The sequence below is a fragment of the Corythoichthys intestinalis genome, chromosome 9 (assembly GCF_030265065.1).
Source record: "Corythoichthys intestinalis isolate RoL2023-P3 chromosome 9, ASM3026506v1, whole genome shotgun sequence".
Taxonomy (NCBI): Eukaryota; Metazoa; Chordata; class Actinopteri; order Syngnathiformes; family Syngnathidae; genus Corythoichthys; species Corythoichthys intestinalis.
Window position 1 is genome coordinate 28,821,533 of NC_080403.1, and position 19,765 is coordinate 28,841,297.

General features: G+C 38.9%; 1 protein-coding gene across 1 annotated transcript in view; it reads right to left on the reverse strand.

The window, feature by feature from the left end:
* wnt4 (wingless-type MMTV integration site family, member 4) overlaps window positions 1-19,765 on the reverse strand; it is a 44,752-nt gene that overhangs the window by 4,242 nt on the left and 20,745 nt on the right. The window contains exons 2-5 of the mRNA XM_057846559.1: window positions 4,681-4,762; window positions 3,407-3,560; window positions 3,100-3,231; window positions 2,452-2,594 (exon numbers count right to left, since the gene is read on the reverse strand). Of these exons, the coding sequence (XP_057702542.1) occupies window positions 2,452-2,594; window positions 3,100-3,231; window positions 3,407-3,560; window positions 4,681-4,762 (511 nt within the window). The remainder of the gene's footprint in view (window positions 1-2,451; window positions 2,595-3,099; window positions 3,232-3,406; window positions 3,561-4,680; window positions 4,763-19,765) is intronic.

Genomic DNA, 19,765 nt, shown 5'->3' on the forward strand with positions numbered 1-19,765 from the left:
GTCAATAGATGTGAATGGGAGTGTGACTGGTTGCTTGTTTATATATGGGTCCTATGATTGGCTGCAAAGTTTGAAATAAGTGGTTTCGCATGCCAGCATATGTTTCAAAATTCTGCTCTTGACACAATAGCTTTCTTTACAACAACCTATTACAGGGAACCTCAGACTTAAAGACTTGTAGGCTCTAATAAACCACAGTTGTTCTCTTTTACTAAATTATGTTATTAGAAACACATATATTATTGCCATTGGTTTAAAAATCTATAATATATTTTTTAGTTTTGTTACAGAGATGTGGGATGAGTTTCCAACATTGTACCTGTAAACCGATCCTAGGTGGCTTGCCGAGATATTGACTTGCTGCCAATCGACAGTTTGTATATCCCTTCGTTGCTAGATATATCATTGCCTTTTTTTTTTTTTCTGCTCTCACTGCGGTTTTCCCTCGTTTTTTTTTTTTGTTGTTGTTTTTTTTATCCTGACCTACTAGTCACGGACCCTTTTTGTGTGTCCCTTTTCACGATTGTGAGTTTTTTTGTGTGTTCAATAAACCATTTTACGCAATCCCTATGTTATTGTTGTCTGCTTGCCATCTGAAGTGAGTCGTGAACGTCACGCGGAAGTAAAGTCCTGCGGTCTATGCTTTTGTCTGTCGCACAGCAAACGTAGGTTCGAATCCTGCTGGAGACCTTCATTTAATTGCTTTTGCTGATCGTTTTGTGAAATATCGCCAGTGCTGTCATGCTCATCACTTTTCTGCTCGGGTTCAAATTGGAAGGGTAGAACCGACGACATGTTTATGTAGCTAATGAGTGACACTGCGGAAGTCCTGCAGCTCTGCCCGGTGACGTCAGTGCCCAAAGTGCATTGTGTCGTCAACAACAATGTTGACCTACCAGTATATAAACTAAGTAAATAAAAATAATTATAAACCATACTAACATGTATCTTTTAAGAACTACAAGTCTTTTTGTCAGTGGTTCCCTTTAAAAAAACGGATCCGCAAGAAAAAAAATGTTATTTTGAGTTATTGAAAGGACCAGAATATGCACACACTTTTTGGTGGTTAAAAAGTTCTATTATCTCACATTAGTGTCTGTCCATCTACAGCAGGGGTCTCCAAACCGGGTCCTGGTTTTTGTTCCAACCGATCCAGCACGGACAGTTTAACCAATAAGTTTTCTTATATAACAAGCAACACCTGACTGCAATCAAATGATGACAATGGAAGACACCAGATTGGTGAAACGGTGTCGCCTTGGTTGAAATAAAATCGTGCACCCACAGCAGCTTTATGTGGAATAGTTTGAAGACCCCTGGTCTATATTTGAAGTTCAGTGCCCCTAAAAAATACAATTCCTCAGTGTAGACTTTTCGAATTAGAATTCCGAATTCCTCAAAGTCAAATACTTAATGTACTGTAAACCACAATACCTCAGTGTGTGGTGAAAGTCAAGACTGTTCCGTATATTTTACTATTAACAGTTGTTTCACTTGTATTCCAGTTATGCCCCTTTCCCACTGAAACTAATGGGTCTACGCGCGTTTTTTCCAAGCCGATGCAACCCACTAGCAATTGGCATTTGGCACCTTTCCCATTGACAAAAAAAAGCTGTGTCTTTTTTTTTCTTCACCCGTCTAACCCCCCACCCCTCCTCAGCCGTGCGTAAGGTTACCTGACGTCACCACGCTAAGATGCGCGTCGATAACTGCGACCGAATTCATTCAGTTCAAGGAAGTAAACAATGCAGAGCAACATGGAAACCCCCTTTCCGTTTGTGTTCTCTGTTTTCATGCTTTTTACTGCCCTCAAAATGGTCGAAATGCAGCAAAGGATCAACACTCTGCTTTGCTGAGGCAACGTAAGCGACGTGAATTCTTCTTCTTCTACTAGCTTTGTTGTGAGCATCATCGTAACTAAGGTTGTGGGGCGTGTTAAATGGGAGGCGACTGGAACGTTACTATGACGCATCACGCAAGAGCCTACGTCATCACGTAGATTAGGGTGTTGAACGTTTAGCCGGAGTTTTGCTTTCACACTGCATGACGATCAGAGCCGAGGTGATTTTAACGCGGGTCTCTTGGCGGGTTGATTGACACGGGTCGAGGCGGGTCGCTGCACCTTTCCCACTGCCACCAAAAGCCGATTGTTAGTGGGTTGAAATGGGTTTTTTTGGCCAGTGGGAAAGGGGTATTAGAGTGATAAAATTTCATTATGGTGAGAATTTGACCATGGGACCATTTATTTCATTCATATTTGAAATTAAAACAGATTGTGCAAACAAATTGTGCTCAATCTTACTGATTCCTCTACAACAGGAAAAAAGTTTTGCCAACATTACTATACAGGAAACTTGGGTAATTATGTGCAGGTCTGACAAAACCCAACAATAAAGTGAAGAGATGTGACTCTTGTGAAAATGTTACGATGTAATTAGAGGCCCGACTTACCTTCCTGCCAGCTTCATTGTTGTGTAGATTCATGAGGGCCCGACTAGAGGCCTGCCCTTTACTCCTCTCCCTCACATCCACAAAGGACTGAGAAAAAGCCACCCCATATGCAATGTTGTCACTGCAGCCCGACCACTGGAATCCTGTGACAAGACATTAGAATATCATGAAACTACAGCACAAAATAGCTAACCCCCCTCCCCAAAATACCGTATCAAATGACATTTTGAAAAGTCTGAGGTGATCCTCATAGTGTTGAACCAGCAAACCATTACCCACAAGTCAGCAGCTTTGCATTTTACTTATAAGAGGTCTCATTGTTTTGCTGTCTGGCTGCAACCACAGTCTGACACCAGCACAACACTGAGTCAGTGATAATAGGCTTGTGATTATCACACAAGCACCACTTTCAGTTAATGCACGTTTAAGCAAAAGATTTTTTTTAACATTAGTTGTTATTTTTACATAGCTATGGCTTTATTATGGATGAATTAAACTACCTATAGTATTTTTTGCACTTTTCCGTATCATTACAAATGATATATAACAGATGTTCACTCCAAATATTAGAACTACAACTGATCAGATGTGTTGTGCTTGCCATTTTTGCATGTGTGTATTTGCACACGAGAGGGAGTGCTTACATACCCTCTGGACTGACTCCATGTACATTGTGGTCACAGCCACATTTTTCTAACTCTCCACTGCTGCAGGCCCTCGTGACCGCAAACGCCACACTGGCTGCTGAGATGGCATACACAAAAGCAGCCTCACGGGTGCCTGAAACGCACACACATGCAGGCACATTGATTTATTACACACAGATTGAACAAAATGAAGAGTGTGTTAAAGACGTTTTAAAGTAAATATTGGTTGGGATTTTGACCATCAAATCACTGCCTAAAACTTAGTTTGTTAAAAGGAATGGAGTCACTGTGCTCGATAGTAAACTTACCCTGGGTGACTACTTTGCCAAACACAGGCATGCTCTCTAGAGTAGAGCAATTCCACCGACGGTTACGGAACTGGAACTGGCACTCGTCTATCGCTAGTTGAGCACCACGGCGTACTGCATCCATCACCTCCACACTGCGTTTACAGATTTGAACCTGCAGAGAAAAGTTGTGCAAACTATAGCTTTGCAGTAAAGACCCTCCAAGTGTAAAACTTTAGGGGAAATAATGACATGCTAGCAAAGAAAAATTATAACATACAGGAACACTAATAATTACTTTATCTACCGTAATTTTCAGACTATAGGCCGCTACTTTTTTCCTTCCTTTTGAATCTTGCGGTTTATAATCCAGTGCGGTTTATTTGTTGATTTTTTTTCGGTTAACAGGTAAGACTTTACAGCGGTGTCATAAGACCGTCCCAATTAAGACATGACACTATCATGGGCATTAGTGAATGCTTATGACAGATGCCATTAAGTGTTATCCGGTAATTTATGTCACCAACTCCATTTATGTCCAGTTAGGATCTTATACATCCATTCAAAAATGAGAAATTTGCCGGATGACACTAAATGACATCTGTTATAAGCATTCATTAATGCTCATGACAGTGTCATGTCATAATTGTCTAATGACAGTCTTACTGCGCCACAATCAAATAAAGTGTTACCAGATACCAAACTAGCAATTAATGAAACAACTGGAACAGTAACTGAAGAAAAAATAAGCACAGAATATGAATTTTGATTGTTATTTATATCTGCAGCACTGCAACGCAAGCTAGAAAGTATGTTAGACAACAACAGTGTTGACAGCAGGTGGCAGCAGAGGTTGATTGTCTCCCCCAAGGGAGCACTGATGGCCAAATGAAGCTTCTCGGAGCAGCGAAGCTTCGCTGACAATTGGTTCAAAGCTTATTGTGGTTCATTTGGTCATATGACAGTCGTATGATGCTGCGGCTATCAAATAAAGTGTTACCGGCTAATATCGTTTGGTGTAAATATCCCATAATACAGTGAGGATAGCCGCGGTTTATAGTCCAGTGCGGGTTATCCATGAGCAAATGTCGTTTTGGTGACAAAGTTGGTGGGTGGCGGCTCATAGTCAGGTGCCCTTTTATAGTGCGAAAATTATGGTAGTAAGAATACATTAGGACACATCTCAACTACATTGTGAATCTGTACTGTGTAAAGATGAATAAATAAATAAAAATAAATAAATAAAATTTTTAAAAAACTAAACTGAATTGCTTCGTTTGTGTAAAACTGAGCACCTGTCTCTGGATGAGTCCTCGTAACCTCTCACACGTCTCTTCATCCCGGATGCTTCCCACTGACGATAGCTTGGCCAGGTACCTGATGGGAGGGAAAATAGAATAAATGGAAACTATTTACTCAACAGCCATTGTTGTGTTGGAAAACCTAACTGGATATGAACTATTATGCGTTTGATCCAAGATTGCTTTTTGTGTGCAGCTATGAATAAATGAACCGTGTATGGAAAAAATTTAGAGCTTTGGTAGGCATCTGGCGAGCTGGGAGCCACAATACTGATAAACAAAGATTACAGTTCCACATATTTCTGAATATTTCTTTAAAAAGTTTATTTATAGTGACAAATAGCAGAATCCTCTCTTCCAAGACATATTACCTTGAAGTAAATTTAATGCCCAATTGCATTCTGTGAAAAATTTGAGTGAAAATTTAAACTTGCACTTCCTCTGCCGTTTGCAATAGAAAAGAGTGCGAAACATTTTTTTTTTTAAATTATGAACGAACTACTAATCTCAAATACCAAATAAATACAATAAACATAAGGCATAACGACAGTAGGGAATTGAGAATTTACTGAGGAAAAAAAGGAAATTACACTAAAAATAAAATAAAAGTTCAGTATCTAACTATTTATTACTAACTAACTAACTATTCACAACTGCCTCATTATCCTAAAATAATCTTTTTTCCCGCGTACAACACTTTGAGGAGCCGATATAATTGTTTAAATGATGAAACTATGAACATCAAGGTTCGCATCATAAAAATACAATTATTTGGGCAGCCATTGAATTGTCAATCAAAAAAGTAAAATGGCATGGGACAAACAAACGTTCCCACTCCTGAACTAGAGTTTGATCAAGACAGACTAAGTGAAAAGGAAAACATACAACATGTATTGTAAACAACAAAGTACTTGCTCGTTTAGTTCAAACAAGGATGTGTGATTTTGCTTAAAACCGCCATTCAGATAATGTCGGACAAGCTCAGTTCCCATGATGTTGTGAGAATGTTTTGGTGAAGATCTGGTTGAGAGTACACTGTGAGGAGGGAAAGTGGTTTATCACAGACACCCCCTCTAGGCCAGACAGGTCAGAAAGATATACAGCATACACACACAATCGAAGACGTGTGAGAAAAGGACATCGGTCTTGTTGCCCTGACCTAAACACACACACACACATACGCATGCACACCCACACACAACCACGCCAACTCACTTCACGCTCATATCTCTAGGCCCAGCTGTGCTTTACAGAAATAGGCTTTCACAATTTCCGACACTGAATCCCCCTTTGAGGTCAAAGCCTTGATTATGTACTGTCTGAACTCCTCAAAGGTTCCTCATGTCATGTTTGATTGCTTGTTGAGTCTGAAGTCTAAACAAGCTATTTTATGGACAAAAGTGCCACACTGAAAGCTCCAAAGTATGACAAGCACCAGGGATTTAATGGTTATCAAGTGCTTTTTTAAATTAAACAAGCACTAGCACAGTCATCACTTTATTTCAATCTAGCTTTTAATGCAGGCAAAAGTAGAGGAACTTTCAGTTCTATTTAATTGCCCAATGTGCCATACAGTATATGGTGATTAATAAAAAAAATATATGGTTACAAATGTAACCATCATGAAAACCAGAGAACGGTCTTTGGGTGACAAATAAGCTATTGTGAAAGCAAGAGAAAAGCCATTGCAACCTTTGCTAAGATGAAGGCCAGAAGTGGTGGTAAAAACCTACTGTAAATCCAAAAGACAAAAAGTACATGGCTGTCATTCTTTGTTTTTCCTCACATTGTAGTAATTTTAAAATATTTTTTAATTAGTATTTAATTATATTTGAATTATAATTATATCATTTAATTATAATATTAAATTATTAGTAATATTTTAACTCAATCTGTTATATTACTTTTGCTCACCTAAATGTTTGGTCTTTCATACAAAATAATGCAAATTGCGTGACATTAGACAAGTTTCCTGAGCTGAAATTTGACATTTTCTACTACGGAATTCCGGTTTAGACCGAACACCATGAGTTGCGGTTGAAGTATACAAAGTTTTAAGCTGCCAAATCAAACCAGAGGAACCCACAGAATATCCAAAAATAGATTCAGCACGACTTTGGTGAGACTCCGGGACTTTCTGTGCTGTGCTTGGTTGTGTGAACTCCTGGAAGCGCCTATATATTTGCTTGGAAGTGGAATGTTTTGCACAGCATCCAGTTTCAAAGCGCCAATGTGGATCTACCTCGCCATACGCTTTAAATCGAAACCAGCAGCAGACAATAAGTTAAGGGTGTGCTTTAAACCTAAATAATCCACCTAAAAGATTGCATGATTGTTCTTATCACTTCGTTGATCGTTCGTGGACAAAATTCGAACAATCTGTGCAGCCTGTGTTAACAAGGGCTGAAGATTGATACGCCGGCCACTTTAATGACCAAAATGAGGTGAAATTACAAATAATGTTACGGTTTCCGGATGCAGAAGGGCTGACACGGATATTGTTGGTGCATGTGCAAAACAGGTCAATAAATTGCAATTTATGAAATTATCAGAAAAATATTAATGAAGGTGGAGCATAAATCAAGCCTTCAATCATCAAGGCACGCAGTCTCGATATATGTCCATCAACATAAGTGTTGTTGTAAGGCACATCAAAATGTTTTCCGTTGCCTAAGATTGTTTTCCACCAGTGAACAAACGAGCAAAAAACGTGTAACAATTGAATTTATGCATTTAGGGTAAAAAGCCCGTGTATGACTTGTAGTAGATGAGTGTTTGTTTAACCATTCTTTTTCGTTGAAGCTAATGAAAAGCTAATGATGTTTTAGGTGTGACGCAACACAGAATTGTCGTCAAATTGAACATAATCATACCTGTTATTGCTTTGTGGTGGCACTGTCTTGGTTCCACATCCACCTTCATGAACACAAAATTCCCATATTCATGTATTAGGACACATTCAACTGGATGCTTCAGAGCTTTTTAGGTCCCTGATTGCATTTCCATCCACTACCATTAAATCAATAAAATGCGAAACTATTTTGGATGTGGCGACTCAACCATTTCTTCATGTTGTCCTCCCATGTGGTGATGATTGCAGATGGATGCAGCATTTCCAAATTGTCTTTTTTGAGGGATTTTGATGAGTAATGCCACTCGACTGTTGCTTTGGTTAGAGAAAGTTTAAAATGAAAGTCGCAAGTAGAAAGGCAGAAGTAAAGCAGAAGTACCTCGGAAACTTGTCTATAAACCTGAAAAAACAAGCTTAAGAGTTGATCTCTTGCACTGTTTTATATTTCACATTCAGAAGTTTTTGGTTCACTGCAAAAAGAAAAAAAATGACTTACGTGTTCCAATAATTTGAGTGGAGAGTGCATACAAATGGCCAGGGGTGGAAAATAACACATTAAATTTACTTTCCTCTTTGTAACTAAGTTAGGGTGACCAAACATCCTCTTTTGCCCGGACAAGTCCTACTTTTGGGTAGTATCCTCGTCGTCCGGGCGGGTTTTATAAATCAATAAAAATGTCCGGTTTTTATTATTTTTCACGGGACCAATTTGAAGAGAATCCCTCCGGCCGCTGGGTGGCAGCGCCTGCCCGCCATGGCATGGCTCCTAGAAGTAGGGAGGGAAGGAGTAGTTCTTCTTGTTTTTGTTGGCAGTTTACCCCTATCATGAGGCATTACCGCCATCTACTGGGTTGACGATTTGGCCACAACGCCTGAAGTTTTTTACGATAAATACGTATATAATGGCAACTGTTGACTTCACTCGGAGCTTTGACTGTAAAATCCCGTTTGGTGGCGCATCGTTGCGCTGCCGATGATTGTAAACTTTTATAGCAAAGTTTGATTTTTGCCTCAGCTAGCTATCAGTAGGCTGAACCGCGCTAGGCATTATGGGAAACGTAGTTTTGAACTGCTACGTTTGGAAACATGCTGGTTGAATAGTTTATTACGGTTTTTGTTTGTGTGCAATCTAGAACATTGAATATCAATTGAATGGGAATAACAATTTGTCAAGGACAATTGTCCCGTTAGTAATTTCTAAAAATGTTTAGTTGGCACGTTTTCAGTTGTAAGAATTGTTTTAAATAAAAAAAAAAATCAAAAGCAAGAGAGATAGAGAGCGAGAGAGAGTTTAATTTTGAATCTGTGTGGCGATATGGAGCGTTCATCTGATTGGCTCTGATAACTGTAGTGCTCGACAATAACACATAGTAGAATTCCTATTATGTCAAGTAAAAACACAAAAAAAAAACCTCAACTTCAAACCTGCACAATCCGCAATAGCTAACCATTGCAGTTACCTGCGAAACCCTGACATCATAGTCAGCCGCTTTCCATCTCGAAGTGTTCTCATTAACGCGCAACCACCTTGAAAACATGTAAATCGATGGCTGAAGAAGATGAATCAATGCAGCTTTCCCTTGTGCCAAAAAAAAAAGTTTTTTCGGAATGTTAAGGATCCCGAAAAGATTGAGTTGGCTGTGGGCTGTAGGAAGCTGGTGTTAAATGACCAATAAAAGAGGCCACGTTGCTACCGAGGACCATAACGTTGCCAATTAGCATTTCTAATATCATTTACATAACAAGGAGAGCAGTACTCAAATTTTGCAATGAATGGGTAAATTTACTATTGTGCCACATCATAAGTAGTTTCTATTACATCAGTTATTCTGCTTGTCTTTCACACTTTGCAGAGCAGTTATAAAAAAACATTTTCTCCATAAAAAAGGGTTTTGTTGCACCTGCCCAGACAAACACACATGCCCAGACAAACACACAGAAAAGTAAGTAAGTACATAGACTTCATATGTAATTATATTGACAGGTCACTCCCTCAGACACTGTGCCACACCTTCAAGTAGGGGGCCTGCCCACCCACACCCAGCATCATGAGGAGATATTCTCAAAGCATTAAGCAATTATTCACGAGAATTTTCAACGTGAAAAGCTCTTTGTGGTGATAAGGCGGTGCCACAGTGGCTTAAAGACTAGCAGCACATTCAACATATTATTGTAAAATAAATGCAAACTGCCCGTTTTTTTTTTCTTTTTTTTTTTTCCCCTTTTAATCAAGAATCGAGACTGTTTTACATCCAGATCCATAAAGAATTCAGGGATTTAAGCATTTATTCACAAGAATTTTCTACGTAAAAAGCTCTTTGTGGTGAGAAGGCGGCGCCACAGTAGCTTAAAGACTAGCAGCACATTCGACATATTTATGTAAAATAAATGCTAACTGCCCGTTTTTGTTTTTTTTTGCCTGAATCGAGACAGTTTTACATCCATATCTATAAAGAAATCACGGATTTATGCATTTATTTTCAAGATTTTTCAATCTAAAGAACTCTTTGTGGTGATAAGGGGGCACCACAGTGGCTTAAAGACTAGCAGCACATTCAACATATTCATGTAAAATAAATGCTAACTGCCCGTTTTTTTGTTGTTGCTTTTAACCAAGAATCGAGACCGTTTTATATAAAGAATTCAGAGATTTAAGCATTTATTCACAAGAATTTTCAATGTAAAAAGCTCTTTGTCTGTGTTTCCACTCGGTCAGCTTTGACGGAGATAGGCCTCCTATGAATCGGCCCCGCACCCCTTGTCCCGTCAATATGTTATGAAGTCTATGTAAGTAACGTTTACTTTACTTTTTGAATGTGCTACTTTTTACTATTAGTACATTTTACACCAGTACTTTTACTTGAGAAAAATGTCACCAAGGTAACAGTAATTTTACGTGAGTAGATTTTTTTGGTTCTCTTTCCATCCCTACAAATGGCCCGCAAACTGTCTTTAACACTGTTATTCTGTTTCAGTAGACATAGTTTCCCTTAAGGTTTCTGATGCCTGTTTTATGAGGACTCGGTTATGAGTTTTCAAGACCACACATACCTCTGCAAATCCCTTGAGTGTCAGTCTCAGTGCAGTAGAATAGCACATATCCAAGGCATTGGGAATTCTTCTGACATTATTGATAGCACTTTCCAGGGATACTCTAGAAACTAATGATTGTGATTTCCGTAGTTTTGGTATTATTAATATTAGTAATAATAATAATAATAATACTCCAAAAGGTGGCACAGCATAGCACAGAATCTCTTCAGATTTAATTTCATTCATTAAGATGGCAAATTTAGAAAAAAATTTCATCATGCAAGAAGTGAAATTCCATCATCTTGGACAAGATCTCAGAGAACCTCACATAAATCTCTGATCACGACAAAAAGTTCCTTATTTGGCACAAAAGGAAGCTTTCACCTTAACTAAATGGATAATATCCATTTCCAATATTCCTTATGGGAAAGACTAATTAGAGAGCAACCAGTGTCCTATGAACCTTTCAACAGTTTGGGAGGTCAAACACCTCTTTCTTTCCAGTTCCCCTCTCATCTCATCCTCTCAACAGTGCAGATAATCCTCCTCTCTTTGCCTCTTTGAAGGCTGTGCTCCACGCAACTAGACAATGTCAGTATTCACCACTCATCGCTCTGATAACCCTGCTCCCTGCCACTCCACAGCATCTCAGGCATATCCACCAACATACAGTACACACTTGGAAGTAAGCTCACAGTTTATTGCGATTTACTTAGAAGGCCTTTATTATTAAGGGAGACAGTTTCCAATCTCCAGTCTCATATGCAACCTTACAAGGTATGTGTTTCGGTGTTTCTAGAGGTGAATACAAATATGAAAAAAAATGAATTACCATGGATTTGGGAGCAAATATAATTGTAATAGAAAGACAACAATATGTATTTCCTGACCATTAGGTAATTAATACAAAAATACATTACAATTGTATCATGGTAACTTATTATGCAAGAATAAAACAGCTGGTTGCCATGAATCCCCATCATCTTAATCTAGTTTTGTGTAACATAAATGCAGTAATGCCCCTTCCATTGCGGGTTTATAGCCGCGCTAAATCCAATTTTTTTTTTTTAATTGGGGGTCGGGGGGTATAGTTTGGTTATTATCTTTTTATCTTCTTTTCATATATTTTGGGTGTAATTCCACTGCTGAACATTAGATAGCAGAGGTAGAATTTCACTGACACTATGTGAAATTGCCTGAAAAAATGAATTAAAGCAAGTGGTCTTTCAGGTTTATTTATTTCATTAGGGCCCGAGCACCAACTGCCACGAGAGCCCTATTGGAATGCAAAGGATTACAATTTTTTTTTTTTTCATGGCAAATGAAAGTGGCCAATTTGGGTGTCTTTATCATGCACGAAAACTCACCAAAATTTGCACATACATGCAGCTTTGCGTAAATTTCAATAATTTTGCAACGTTGCAAAAAAATTAAACAAAATGGCTCAGTGGCGCCCCCTTGAATTTTTCAAAAAGGGTTCTCCTATTAAATTTTTTCAACATAGAGCGATGAAATTTGGGGAGTCGATACACAGTACAAAACTGCTCCAAAACGTCTCTTGCACCCATATTCCAAGGTCAACAGGAAATCGGGGATTTTGGATTGAATGTGAAATTTGTATCGATTTACAGGGTGCACATTTGAGACCTTAGCGCCTCGCGAGTTAGTTGGATCCTCTTCAAAATTGGTGAGACTGTTCATGAGACATGAGATCTTAAGTTATCAAATTGGTGAGTTTTCATTCAAGGGCCTGACCTGGGCGGGGTGCCAAAGTCGACCATTTTTATGGCAACACGCCACATTCAGTATATGACAAATAGCTCCCTGATACAAGGTGCAGTCTATGTATGAAAAGTATACCCGCCTGAAAACAAATGCATTGAAATATTTACCCATTAGGTCAGGCACCCCCAAGTGGGAACAAGAAACAACCTTTTTTTATGAGACAGGCTCCCCCTCCAAGAGAAAGAAATTAATGGACCTCAAATCTGCATCAGAGGAGCCTTAAGACATGTGTTCAGGTGCCTGATGAAAAATATTAAGGTTTTGTTGAAGCTGAGGACAGGAAACAGGAAAGTGGAAATGACCGTTACTATTTTGTCTCGCCACAAATTTTGAACATTCATAAATTGGCAGATATACAACATATCTGCGCCAAACTTCCCGTGCTTGGTGAGAGTCGTACCCTGAAGGGTCTTGTAGGAGTCATTTGCATTAACTCTGCAGTGCTAACTATTGGCAACAGAAAGTCACTATTTTACTTATTTACTTATTTTACATTTTACATTTTACATCTTCAGTTCTTCACAGTTTGGTAATTTTAGTTACAAGACCTTTTGTAATACTACACTTTAAGGCCCATGTCCACATGTCTCAGTCTGTTGCCATGACGACTCTCTGTTCACCATTAAAAGAAAGCAGATTTTTTTCATGGCCTTAGGCAGTTTATAGAGCCACGGAATTTGGCAAACTTGGTGGAATTGGCCCAAAAACACAAAAAAAACGCGAAAAACAAAAGAATACAGAGAAAAATTGTTTCACTGTATTCCCTGCGGGTTTCGCGTTTAAACAAGGGGGGAAAAAAATTCACTGTATTCACCCGCTTTTCAGCGAAAAATGAGAGAATACGGCGCAAACATTTTTCACACTATTCCCCCGCTTTTCCGCAAAATTCGAGGGAATACAGAAAAAACATTTTTTCACTGTATTCGCCCGCTTTTCTGCAAAAGATGTGAAAGACGTGAAAATAGTTTTCGCGAAATATAAATGAGGGAATACAGCGACATTTTTTCACTGTATTCTCCCGCTTTTCGCGGTGTTCGTCCGAGTTGCGCCAAACTGCGAGGGCTCATTCAGTCCTGCTTGCAGGCCTAGTTGTTATTATTATTTTTTAAATATAACGTATTTAACACACATACAAAAATAAGCAGGGAGATAAAGATACAATTAACGCATTTAAACGAACATTCTGCGTTCTTTTGGAATACCTGGCTTGCACAGGACTGTCCTCACTATGAATGCGGTTAATGTTTGTGTTTTGGAAGAGTTCACGTTTTTATGTAAACTCATGGGAAAGGAACAGACAGACCTTGAGCAATTGTGTTTCACTTTCAGGCCTCCATCCTGTTATCTTCATTCTGCTGCATATACCCTTGCTTCCCTTAGACGAGGTTAACAAAACACCTCACCCAACAGGCAGAGGAGTCAACCCATAGAAGGGCAGAGCAACACAGACGCATACACCATCAGTCCGTGTCTCTTCCCCGTCCCCTTTTCTCTTCCAGCCTCCGGTGCATAAATCCTATGAGCCTAAACCCAGTGGAGCCAGTGGTGTTGTGAAGGCCGCGATGCGTAATGCAACACAAACACACAAGCGGCCTGTGAATGAGCTGCAGTCCAGGTGGAATGAACCAAGCCTCCCACTTAGAACCCCCCACAGCCTTATGAAAATACAAGATAAATCCAAACAGAAGAGACTTTTATAACACAGGCTGTTATCTTGGACTCATAATACGGGCAAACATAAGAACAGTAGGGCACTGTGAGAAAAATACTATCCGCGCAATGTTTGTGAATCATTTTTGGGTTATTAAAGTAGGAAATTCATCTTTAACTGTCAAAATCCAACATATTTCCATACATGTCTTTTGCTAACTTAAGCAATTCAGGGTCACAGTGGGCTGGACTATCAGTAGTTTTGGGTGAGATATCCCCTTTTTATGTAAACTGTAGGCATGTAATATAGATAGATCTGTCTGGCCACTTCACAGGGGACACTGCAATTAAGGTGATCTTTCTGGAACGTTCTCCCATTAACAATTAAAACCGAACCAGCTTTTATTTTATTTTATGTTTTTTTAATTTCCATCTGACTTGTCCTCACTAAGGTTATGTCTGAGGTGGAGCCTATCTCAGCTATATCCGCACCAACTATTCCTACTCACGTTCACACCTTTATAGCTTTAAATTAATCTAACATGCGCGTTTTAGGGATGTAGGACGCAGCCACCATACGTGGGAGAAAAAAATTAACGTCATCATGTAAACGTGTAAAAATGTAATCAGGTAAACCACACGTAGGGGGCGACGTCAAGATTCAAACCCAGTGGCTCTCAATTCTCAGGCTGACTTGTAAAATATTTATCCACCTGCTGCCTGATCACCGACCTGGATTAATTGTATTCAAGGGCGTAGGTTTGGTCTCAACATTGGCAGGGACGCTAAAACAGCATAACTTGCATGTACACTTTTTGCTGGGGACAAGACATTATTAAGACCAAACAAATTATGTGAATGGGGGTCAAGGCTAAATTTCCCACTAATATGCTGATGTGTTTCTGACGTAAAAAATAAAAAAGTTAAAATTACTATTTTCATGGGAGAAAGTCATTTTTCAAAATAGGGGAATTCCCCCTTGCTTCATATATAGGAAATTTACAGAGGTTGTTTTTTTGTGTGTTTTTTTTTTGTTTTATTTTGGGGGGGGGGGGGCAGGTACTACTTAACCTATGAACATGTTTTAAAAAAATAATGTAAAAAATAAATGAATACATTTTAATGAATGAATGAATGCACTAATAGGTATCGTTTCAAAAGTGTAAAGTCACTACATACTCTAGCCTTCTTTCCGTCTAAACCAGGCCGTTTACAAGAAGAAAAGAAGAAGCATGTTTTTTTTTTTTTTTTTTTTACTGTCAACACTGTCCTGTGAAACAGAATGTGTCATGGCACCTGTCTCACTAAGCAGTGTCTTGCTCACGTTTTGCTAGTTCTATAGTTTCCAGCAGAGTTCACTACATTTCTTTGTTCAACCCTAACCCTAACGATAACAGATGGAAGCACACTGCAAATTTATAATTACACCACAAATAAGTCAACTTTACTTTCAGCTACCTATTTTTCTTATTTCAATATATCTGAGTAAAATTTACTTGAAGCACTGGCAGATAATTTCACTTATTTCTTGTAGATTTTCACTGAAAACAAGGGAATTAAACTTAAAGAGGCGTATTTTTGCAGTGTACTCGAGTTTCGCAGGTTAACATGTTCACATAGCGTAATGCTATGCTAACTCTAATGCAGGTCGGACTGTTAGTAGCAAAATTAGGGGGGGTGTTTGCCACCACCCACAATATTGATGTCTTTTTACATTACAGTGGCTGCTGCTGGCTTACAAAAAACTTCTAATATCCCTCCTCTTCAAAGCAGGAAGAGGCAGCATGTGTGTGCGTTTGTGTTGGGAGGGGGGGGGGTGAGGGGAGGTCAAGTCATCAGCCAATCAAACGTGGGTTTGATGGGGGGTGGGGGGGTGGCCCAGTACATTCAGCAAGAAAAAGGGGTAAGTATAAATCTGAACATAATGAGAATAATTCATTAAAGACAATCTAAATGACCTGTATACATGATGTCATTATAGAATGAAAATAAGATTGCTTAAAAGTTGGTAGGGACAATCTGAGCCTCCTGAAAATTTGGTAGTGTTTTGTCCCTTCCGTCCTTCTGCAAACCTACACCCTATTTATTAATTTTAAATATTTGAAACCTTTATTGTGAAATTATGATGCAGCACACATTTTCCAGCGGCCCATGGATACATTGAGTTTGAGACCCCTGATATAGATTGTATTTATTATCTACTGCTCTTGACTCAGACTACATTTTAACAGAAAATTTTCAGATGTAGTTGTAAGATATGACTCAGTGTCTATCAAAAATCAACATAACCCAATATTCTTTTCTTTTTCTTGGACAAACCATACACAAGCAAACAGACAAAAAAAAGTGCCTTCTAATTTTATGCAAAGAACTGTAGTTAATTGAATGACACATTTGAAATGGCACTGCACTCTACAGCCTTAAGAAATGCTGAAACCTATAGAGGGCACTATTTTTCTAGTTACTTATGGTACTTGCTTTGAGGGGCTAAGCCTAAGGCATCCTCCTTTGTTGAGTCCATCTGAAGATAGACTGTAATATGCTGTAGTTCATTTCAAATTACCTAAGCAAGGATGAACAACTATAATGTGTACACAGAATAGTAGCGAGGTGTATTTTAAATCACACAGAAATAAAAAGAGAAAAGTCAAACCGTGTAAATTGATGGAAACATGTGAGGCAATCCTGATACTATGGTAATTTGTTTGTTTGCTTGTTTGTGTGCTTACACGTATGTCTGTGTATATTTATATGCTGGTGGCTCCACTAGAGCTCATTGCACCCTAAAAATAACGTGCTCTGCCAACACCACAAGCCTCACACGCAGAAACACAGACACATTCACATATCCACAGTTTCGTGCCAATTTGGGAAAATAAATTAAAACCAGTAAAATCCATTGCCTAAACTCTTGCCTGGTTGGCATTGCCCAATAAGGCTAGAAATCATTGTGCTTACATGTATGCTTGTGTGTGTGCGAGTGCGTTTTGCGTGAATAGATTAAAGCCTGTTTCAGTGACAATATGTTGCTTTTTGCGCGGCACATCAAATTACAGTTGAAAGCGGACTGTAAAGTATTTCAGGTGATGTAACATTAACACTGTCTGCCATTTTGCAGGTCTTTATTTCCCTCGGACGCAACAGCTGTTAACAGCTGATTGCTTCTAAATCCATTGTTTCTAAACTTGGCTGTACTGTGTACCTGTTACCATTTCTTTGTATAATGCGCGCTGGAATGTTTCAGTAAAGTGATGTGATGGTAGTGGCATGGTGGAAAATGTGGTTAGCTTCTCTGCCTCATAGTTAAAAAGCTATGGTTAGATGGTTATGGTTAGATTCATAGGTCGAGGCTTTCTCTTTATACGAGTATAGTATCCCCTTGTTAGGATGTGTTCTCGCAAGTAATCTAACTACCGTATTTTTCGGAATATAAGTTGAACAGGAGTATAAGTCACATTTTTGAGAAAGACATGTTATCTTGAAAGGCAATTTAAAATAAAAAATAGAATCGAGAACAACAGAGTAACCACCGCATTTCACCAGTCCCTTACAACTTTTCTGCTGCGCTGTCAGCTCAAGCCTAGCGGTTAGTGTTTCCGCCTGCCAAGTAGGCGCGTCGCATGGCGCGGGTTTGAGTCTTGACCTGAGCGAGGTGGGATCGGAACGCGACCGGTGCTGTGCGGACACACCGGTTACATTGGGGCCTCCGCTGCCGATCCGGGTCGCGGCTCCGATCCGTCCTCCAACAGGACATTGAACTTAAACATATTCTACACTGTGGCTAAAAGGGACACTATGCATTTTTGCTCATAGTTGTAAAAATGCACTGATTCTACAAGGACATGAATGGTAACACTTTCAGATGATGGAAAATCTTTGTAAAAGCTTTGTAAAATGAATGGTGACGTTATTTACATTTTTATCACAATAGTAATAAGTGATAGAATGATCAAGTATCAGGGTACTGATACTAGTACCAATACTGTACACTCGGTATTGGCGAATACTCAAATGTAAGTTCTGTATCTGTAGTAATAAATATCACAACAAAGGAAATAATAAAACATTTGATGGTTATGACGTGCCCTTCAGTGATCCATATCTAAACTCTATTGAACATTGGTAGAAGGAGTTACAATATTCTCGATGGGCAAGGCAACACAACAGTGAAATCTGGAATGTTTGCTCATGAAGAATGAGTAAAATGCACAAAATGTTAAGTTTAATAATGTTAAATATAAAAATACTATACTGTAAAGCAGTGAAAAGAACAGACACACTTGGTGTGTGTATTGGCCTCTGCTGAAACCCTGAAACTGACGTGGTCAAGCCATAAATCTGTGAGAATGCACATTGAATTGAACAGACAAAATCAGAGCTTAGCGTCAGAAAAGTGGGCATCAGTTGCAGGTTAAGTATTCTCCAACAACTTCAAGATTCAAAACACACAGCCAAGTTGTCAAAGAAAGTCAGACCAAAACCATTACAATTCTGAGGAAAGACTTCATGAACCTACGATTTTGTTCCCAAAAATGAAATACAAATAATTTTGAAATTGTATTTCCTCACTTGCGGAATTGCGATCATTCATGCAAAGTGGGCCAGTTTGGACACGTCCCATCGAGCTTACTATTTACACAGTTATCGCACATGTGTAAACTATGTGTTGCACACACATATTTGTACGGATAAAGACTTTTCTGTGTAGGAGGCTAATACATATTTGGTTCTCACTTCATCACTGCTGAGTCTCTCTATACTTGGGCTTTTCCATGTTAGATCAGGTGAAACGTGGCTGAAGGTCATGAAAGGGTCAGGTGTGTGTTTGTATACTCACTAAGTGTGTAAATCGAAAGCAATAATGTGCATTCTTGATCTGTACTGTCCCTCGCATCCTCTCCAGAGATTTGGTGAGACACGGAGAATGGAAAGATTTTTAGAAGAGGAACTGCGTGCCGTAAGCGCAGCTTGATTTTAACATTTGCATTCAGTAAGTCAACCTTCCTAAATTTAATTAACGAATAATTAATCTATCCCAACTGACTACCGGCAGGTGGCAGGGTACACCTTGAACTGTTTTCCAGCCTAATTGGGGCGCAAAGAGAAACAACCATTCACAGTCACGTTCACACCTGAGGAGGGTAAAACCTTGCATAATTTTTAGGATGCTGGAGGAGACTGGAGAACCAAGAAAATAACGCAGGAATGGGGAGAACATGCAAGCTCCACAGAGGAGGGCCGCTTTTATAACAAGTTTGAGTTAGTGTCATCTAATCATGTTTAATTTAATTCAGTTTACACTGGTGTAACCTGTTAGGAAAAGACAAGTTTATTAATGTAGCTTTTAATCACAAAAGTCTTGACATGTCCACAATTGGCAAATAAACAAAAAACAATGACATCCCCTGATTTAACTGCCAGAACATCACTGCAATTGGTGCTGAATTTGTTGTAAGGACTTGTATGCAATAATTATTCTCTTCTACTTATGTTACATGGCAGCCCTTACCAACCAACCACAAATTTCAAATATCTAATAATTTTAGAGTAGCTGGCAACCACTTGTGAACTGCTTCCTTGACGTTGAATGACAATGTGTATTTAAAATAGATCTACAATATACAATGAAGAGCAGAAGTATTTGCACCCTTTGTGATTTTGCAACTTCGCCCACTTAGAAAATGGGTAGAGGTCTGAACTTTGTCTCACATTGTATGATTTTTCAATAATTTATTTGTAATTTACTGGGGTTCATAATTA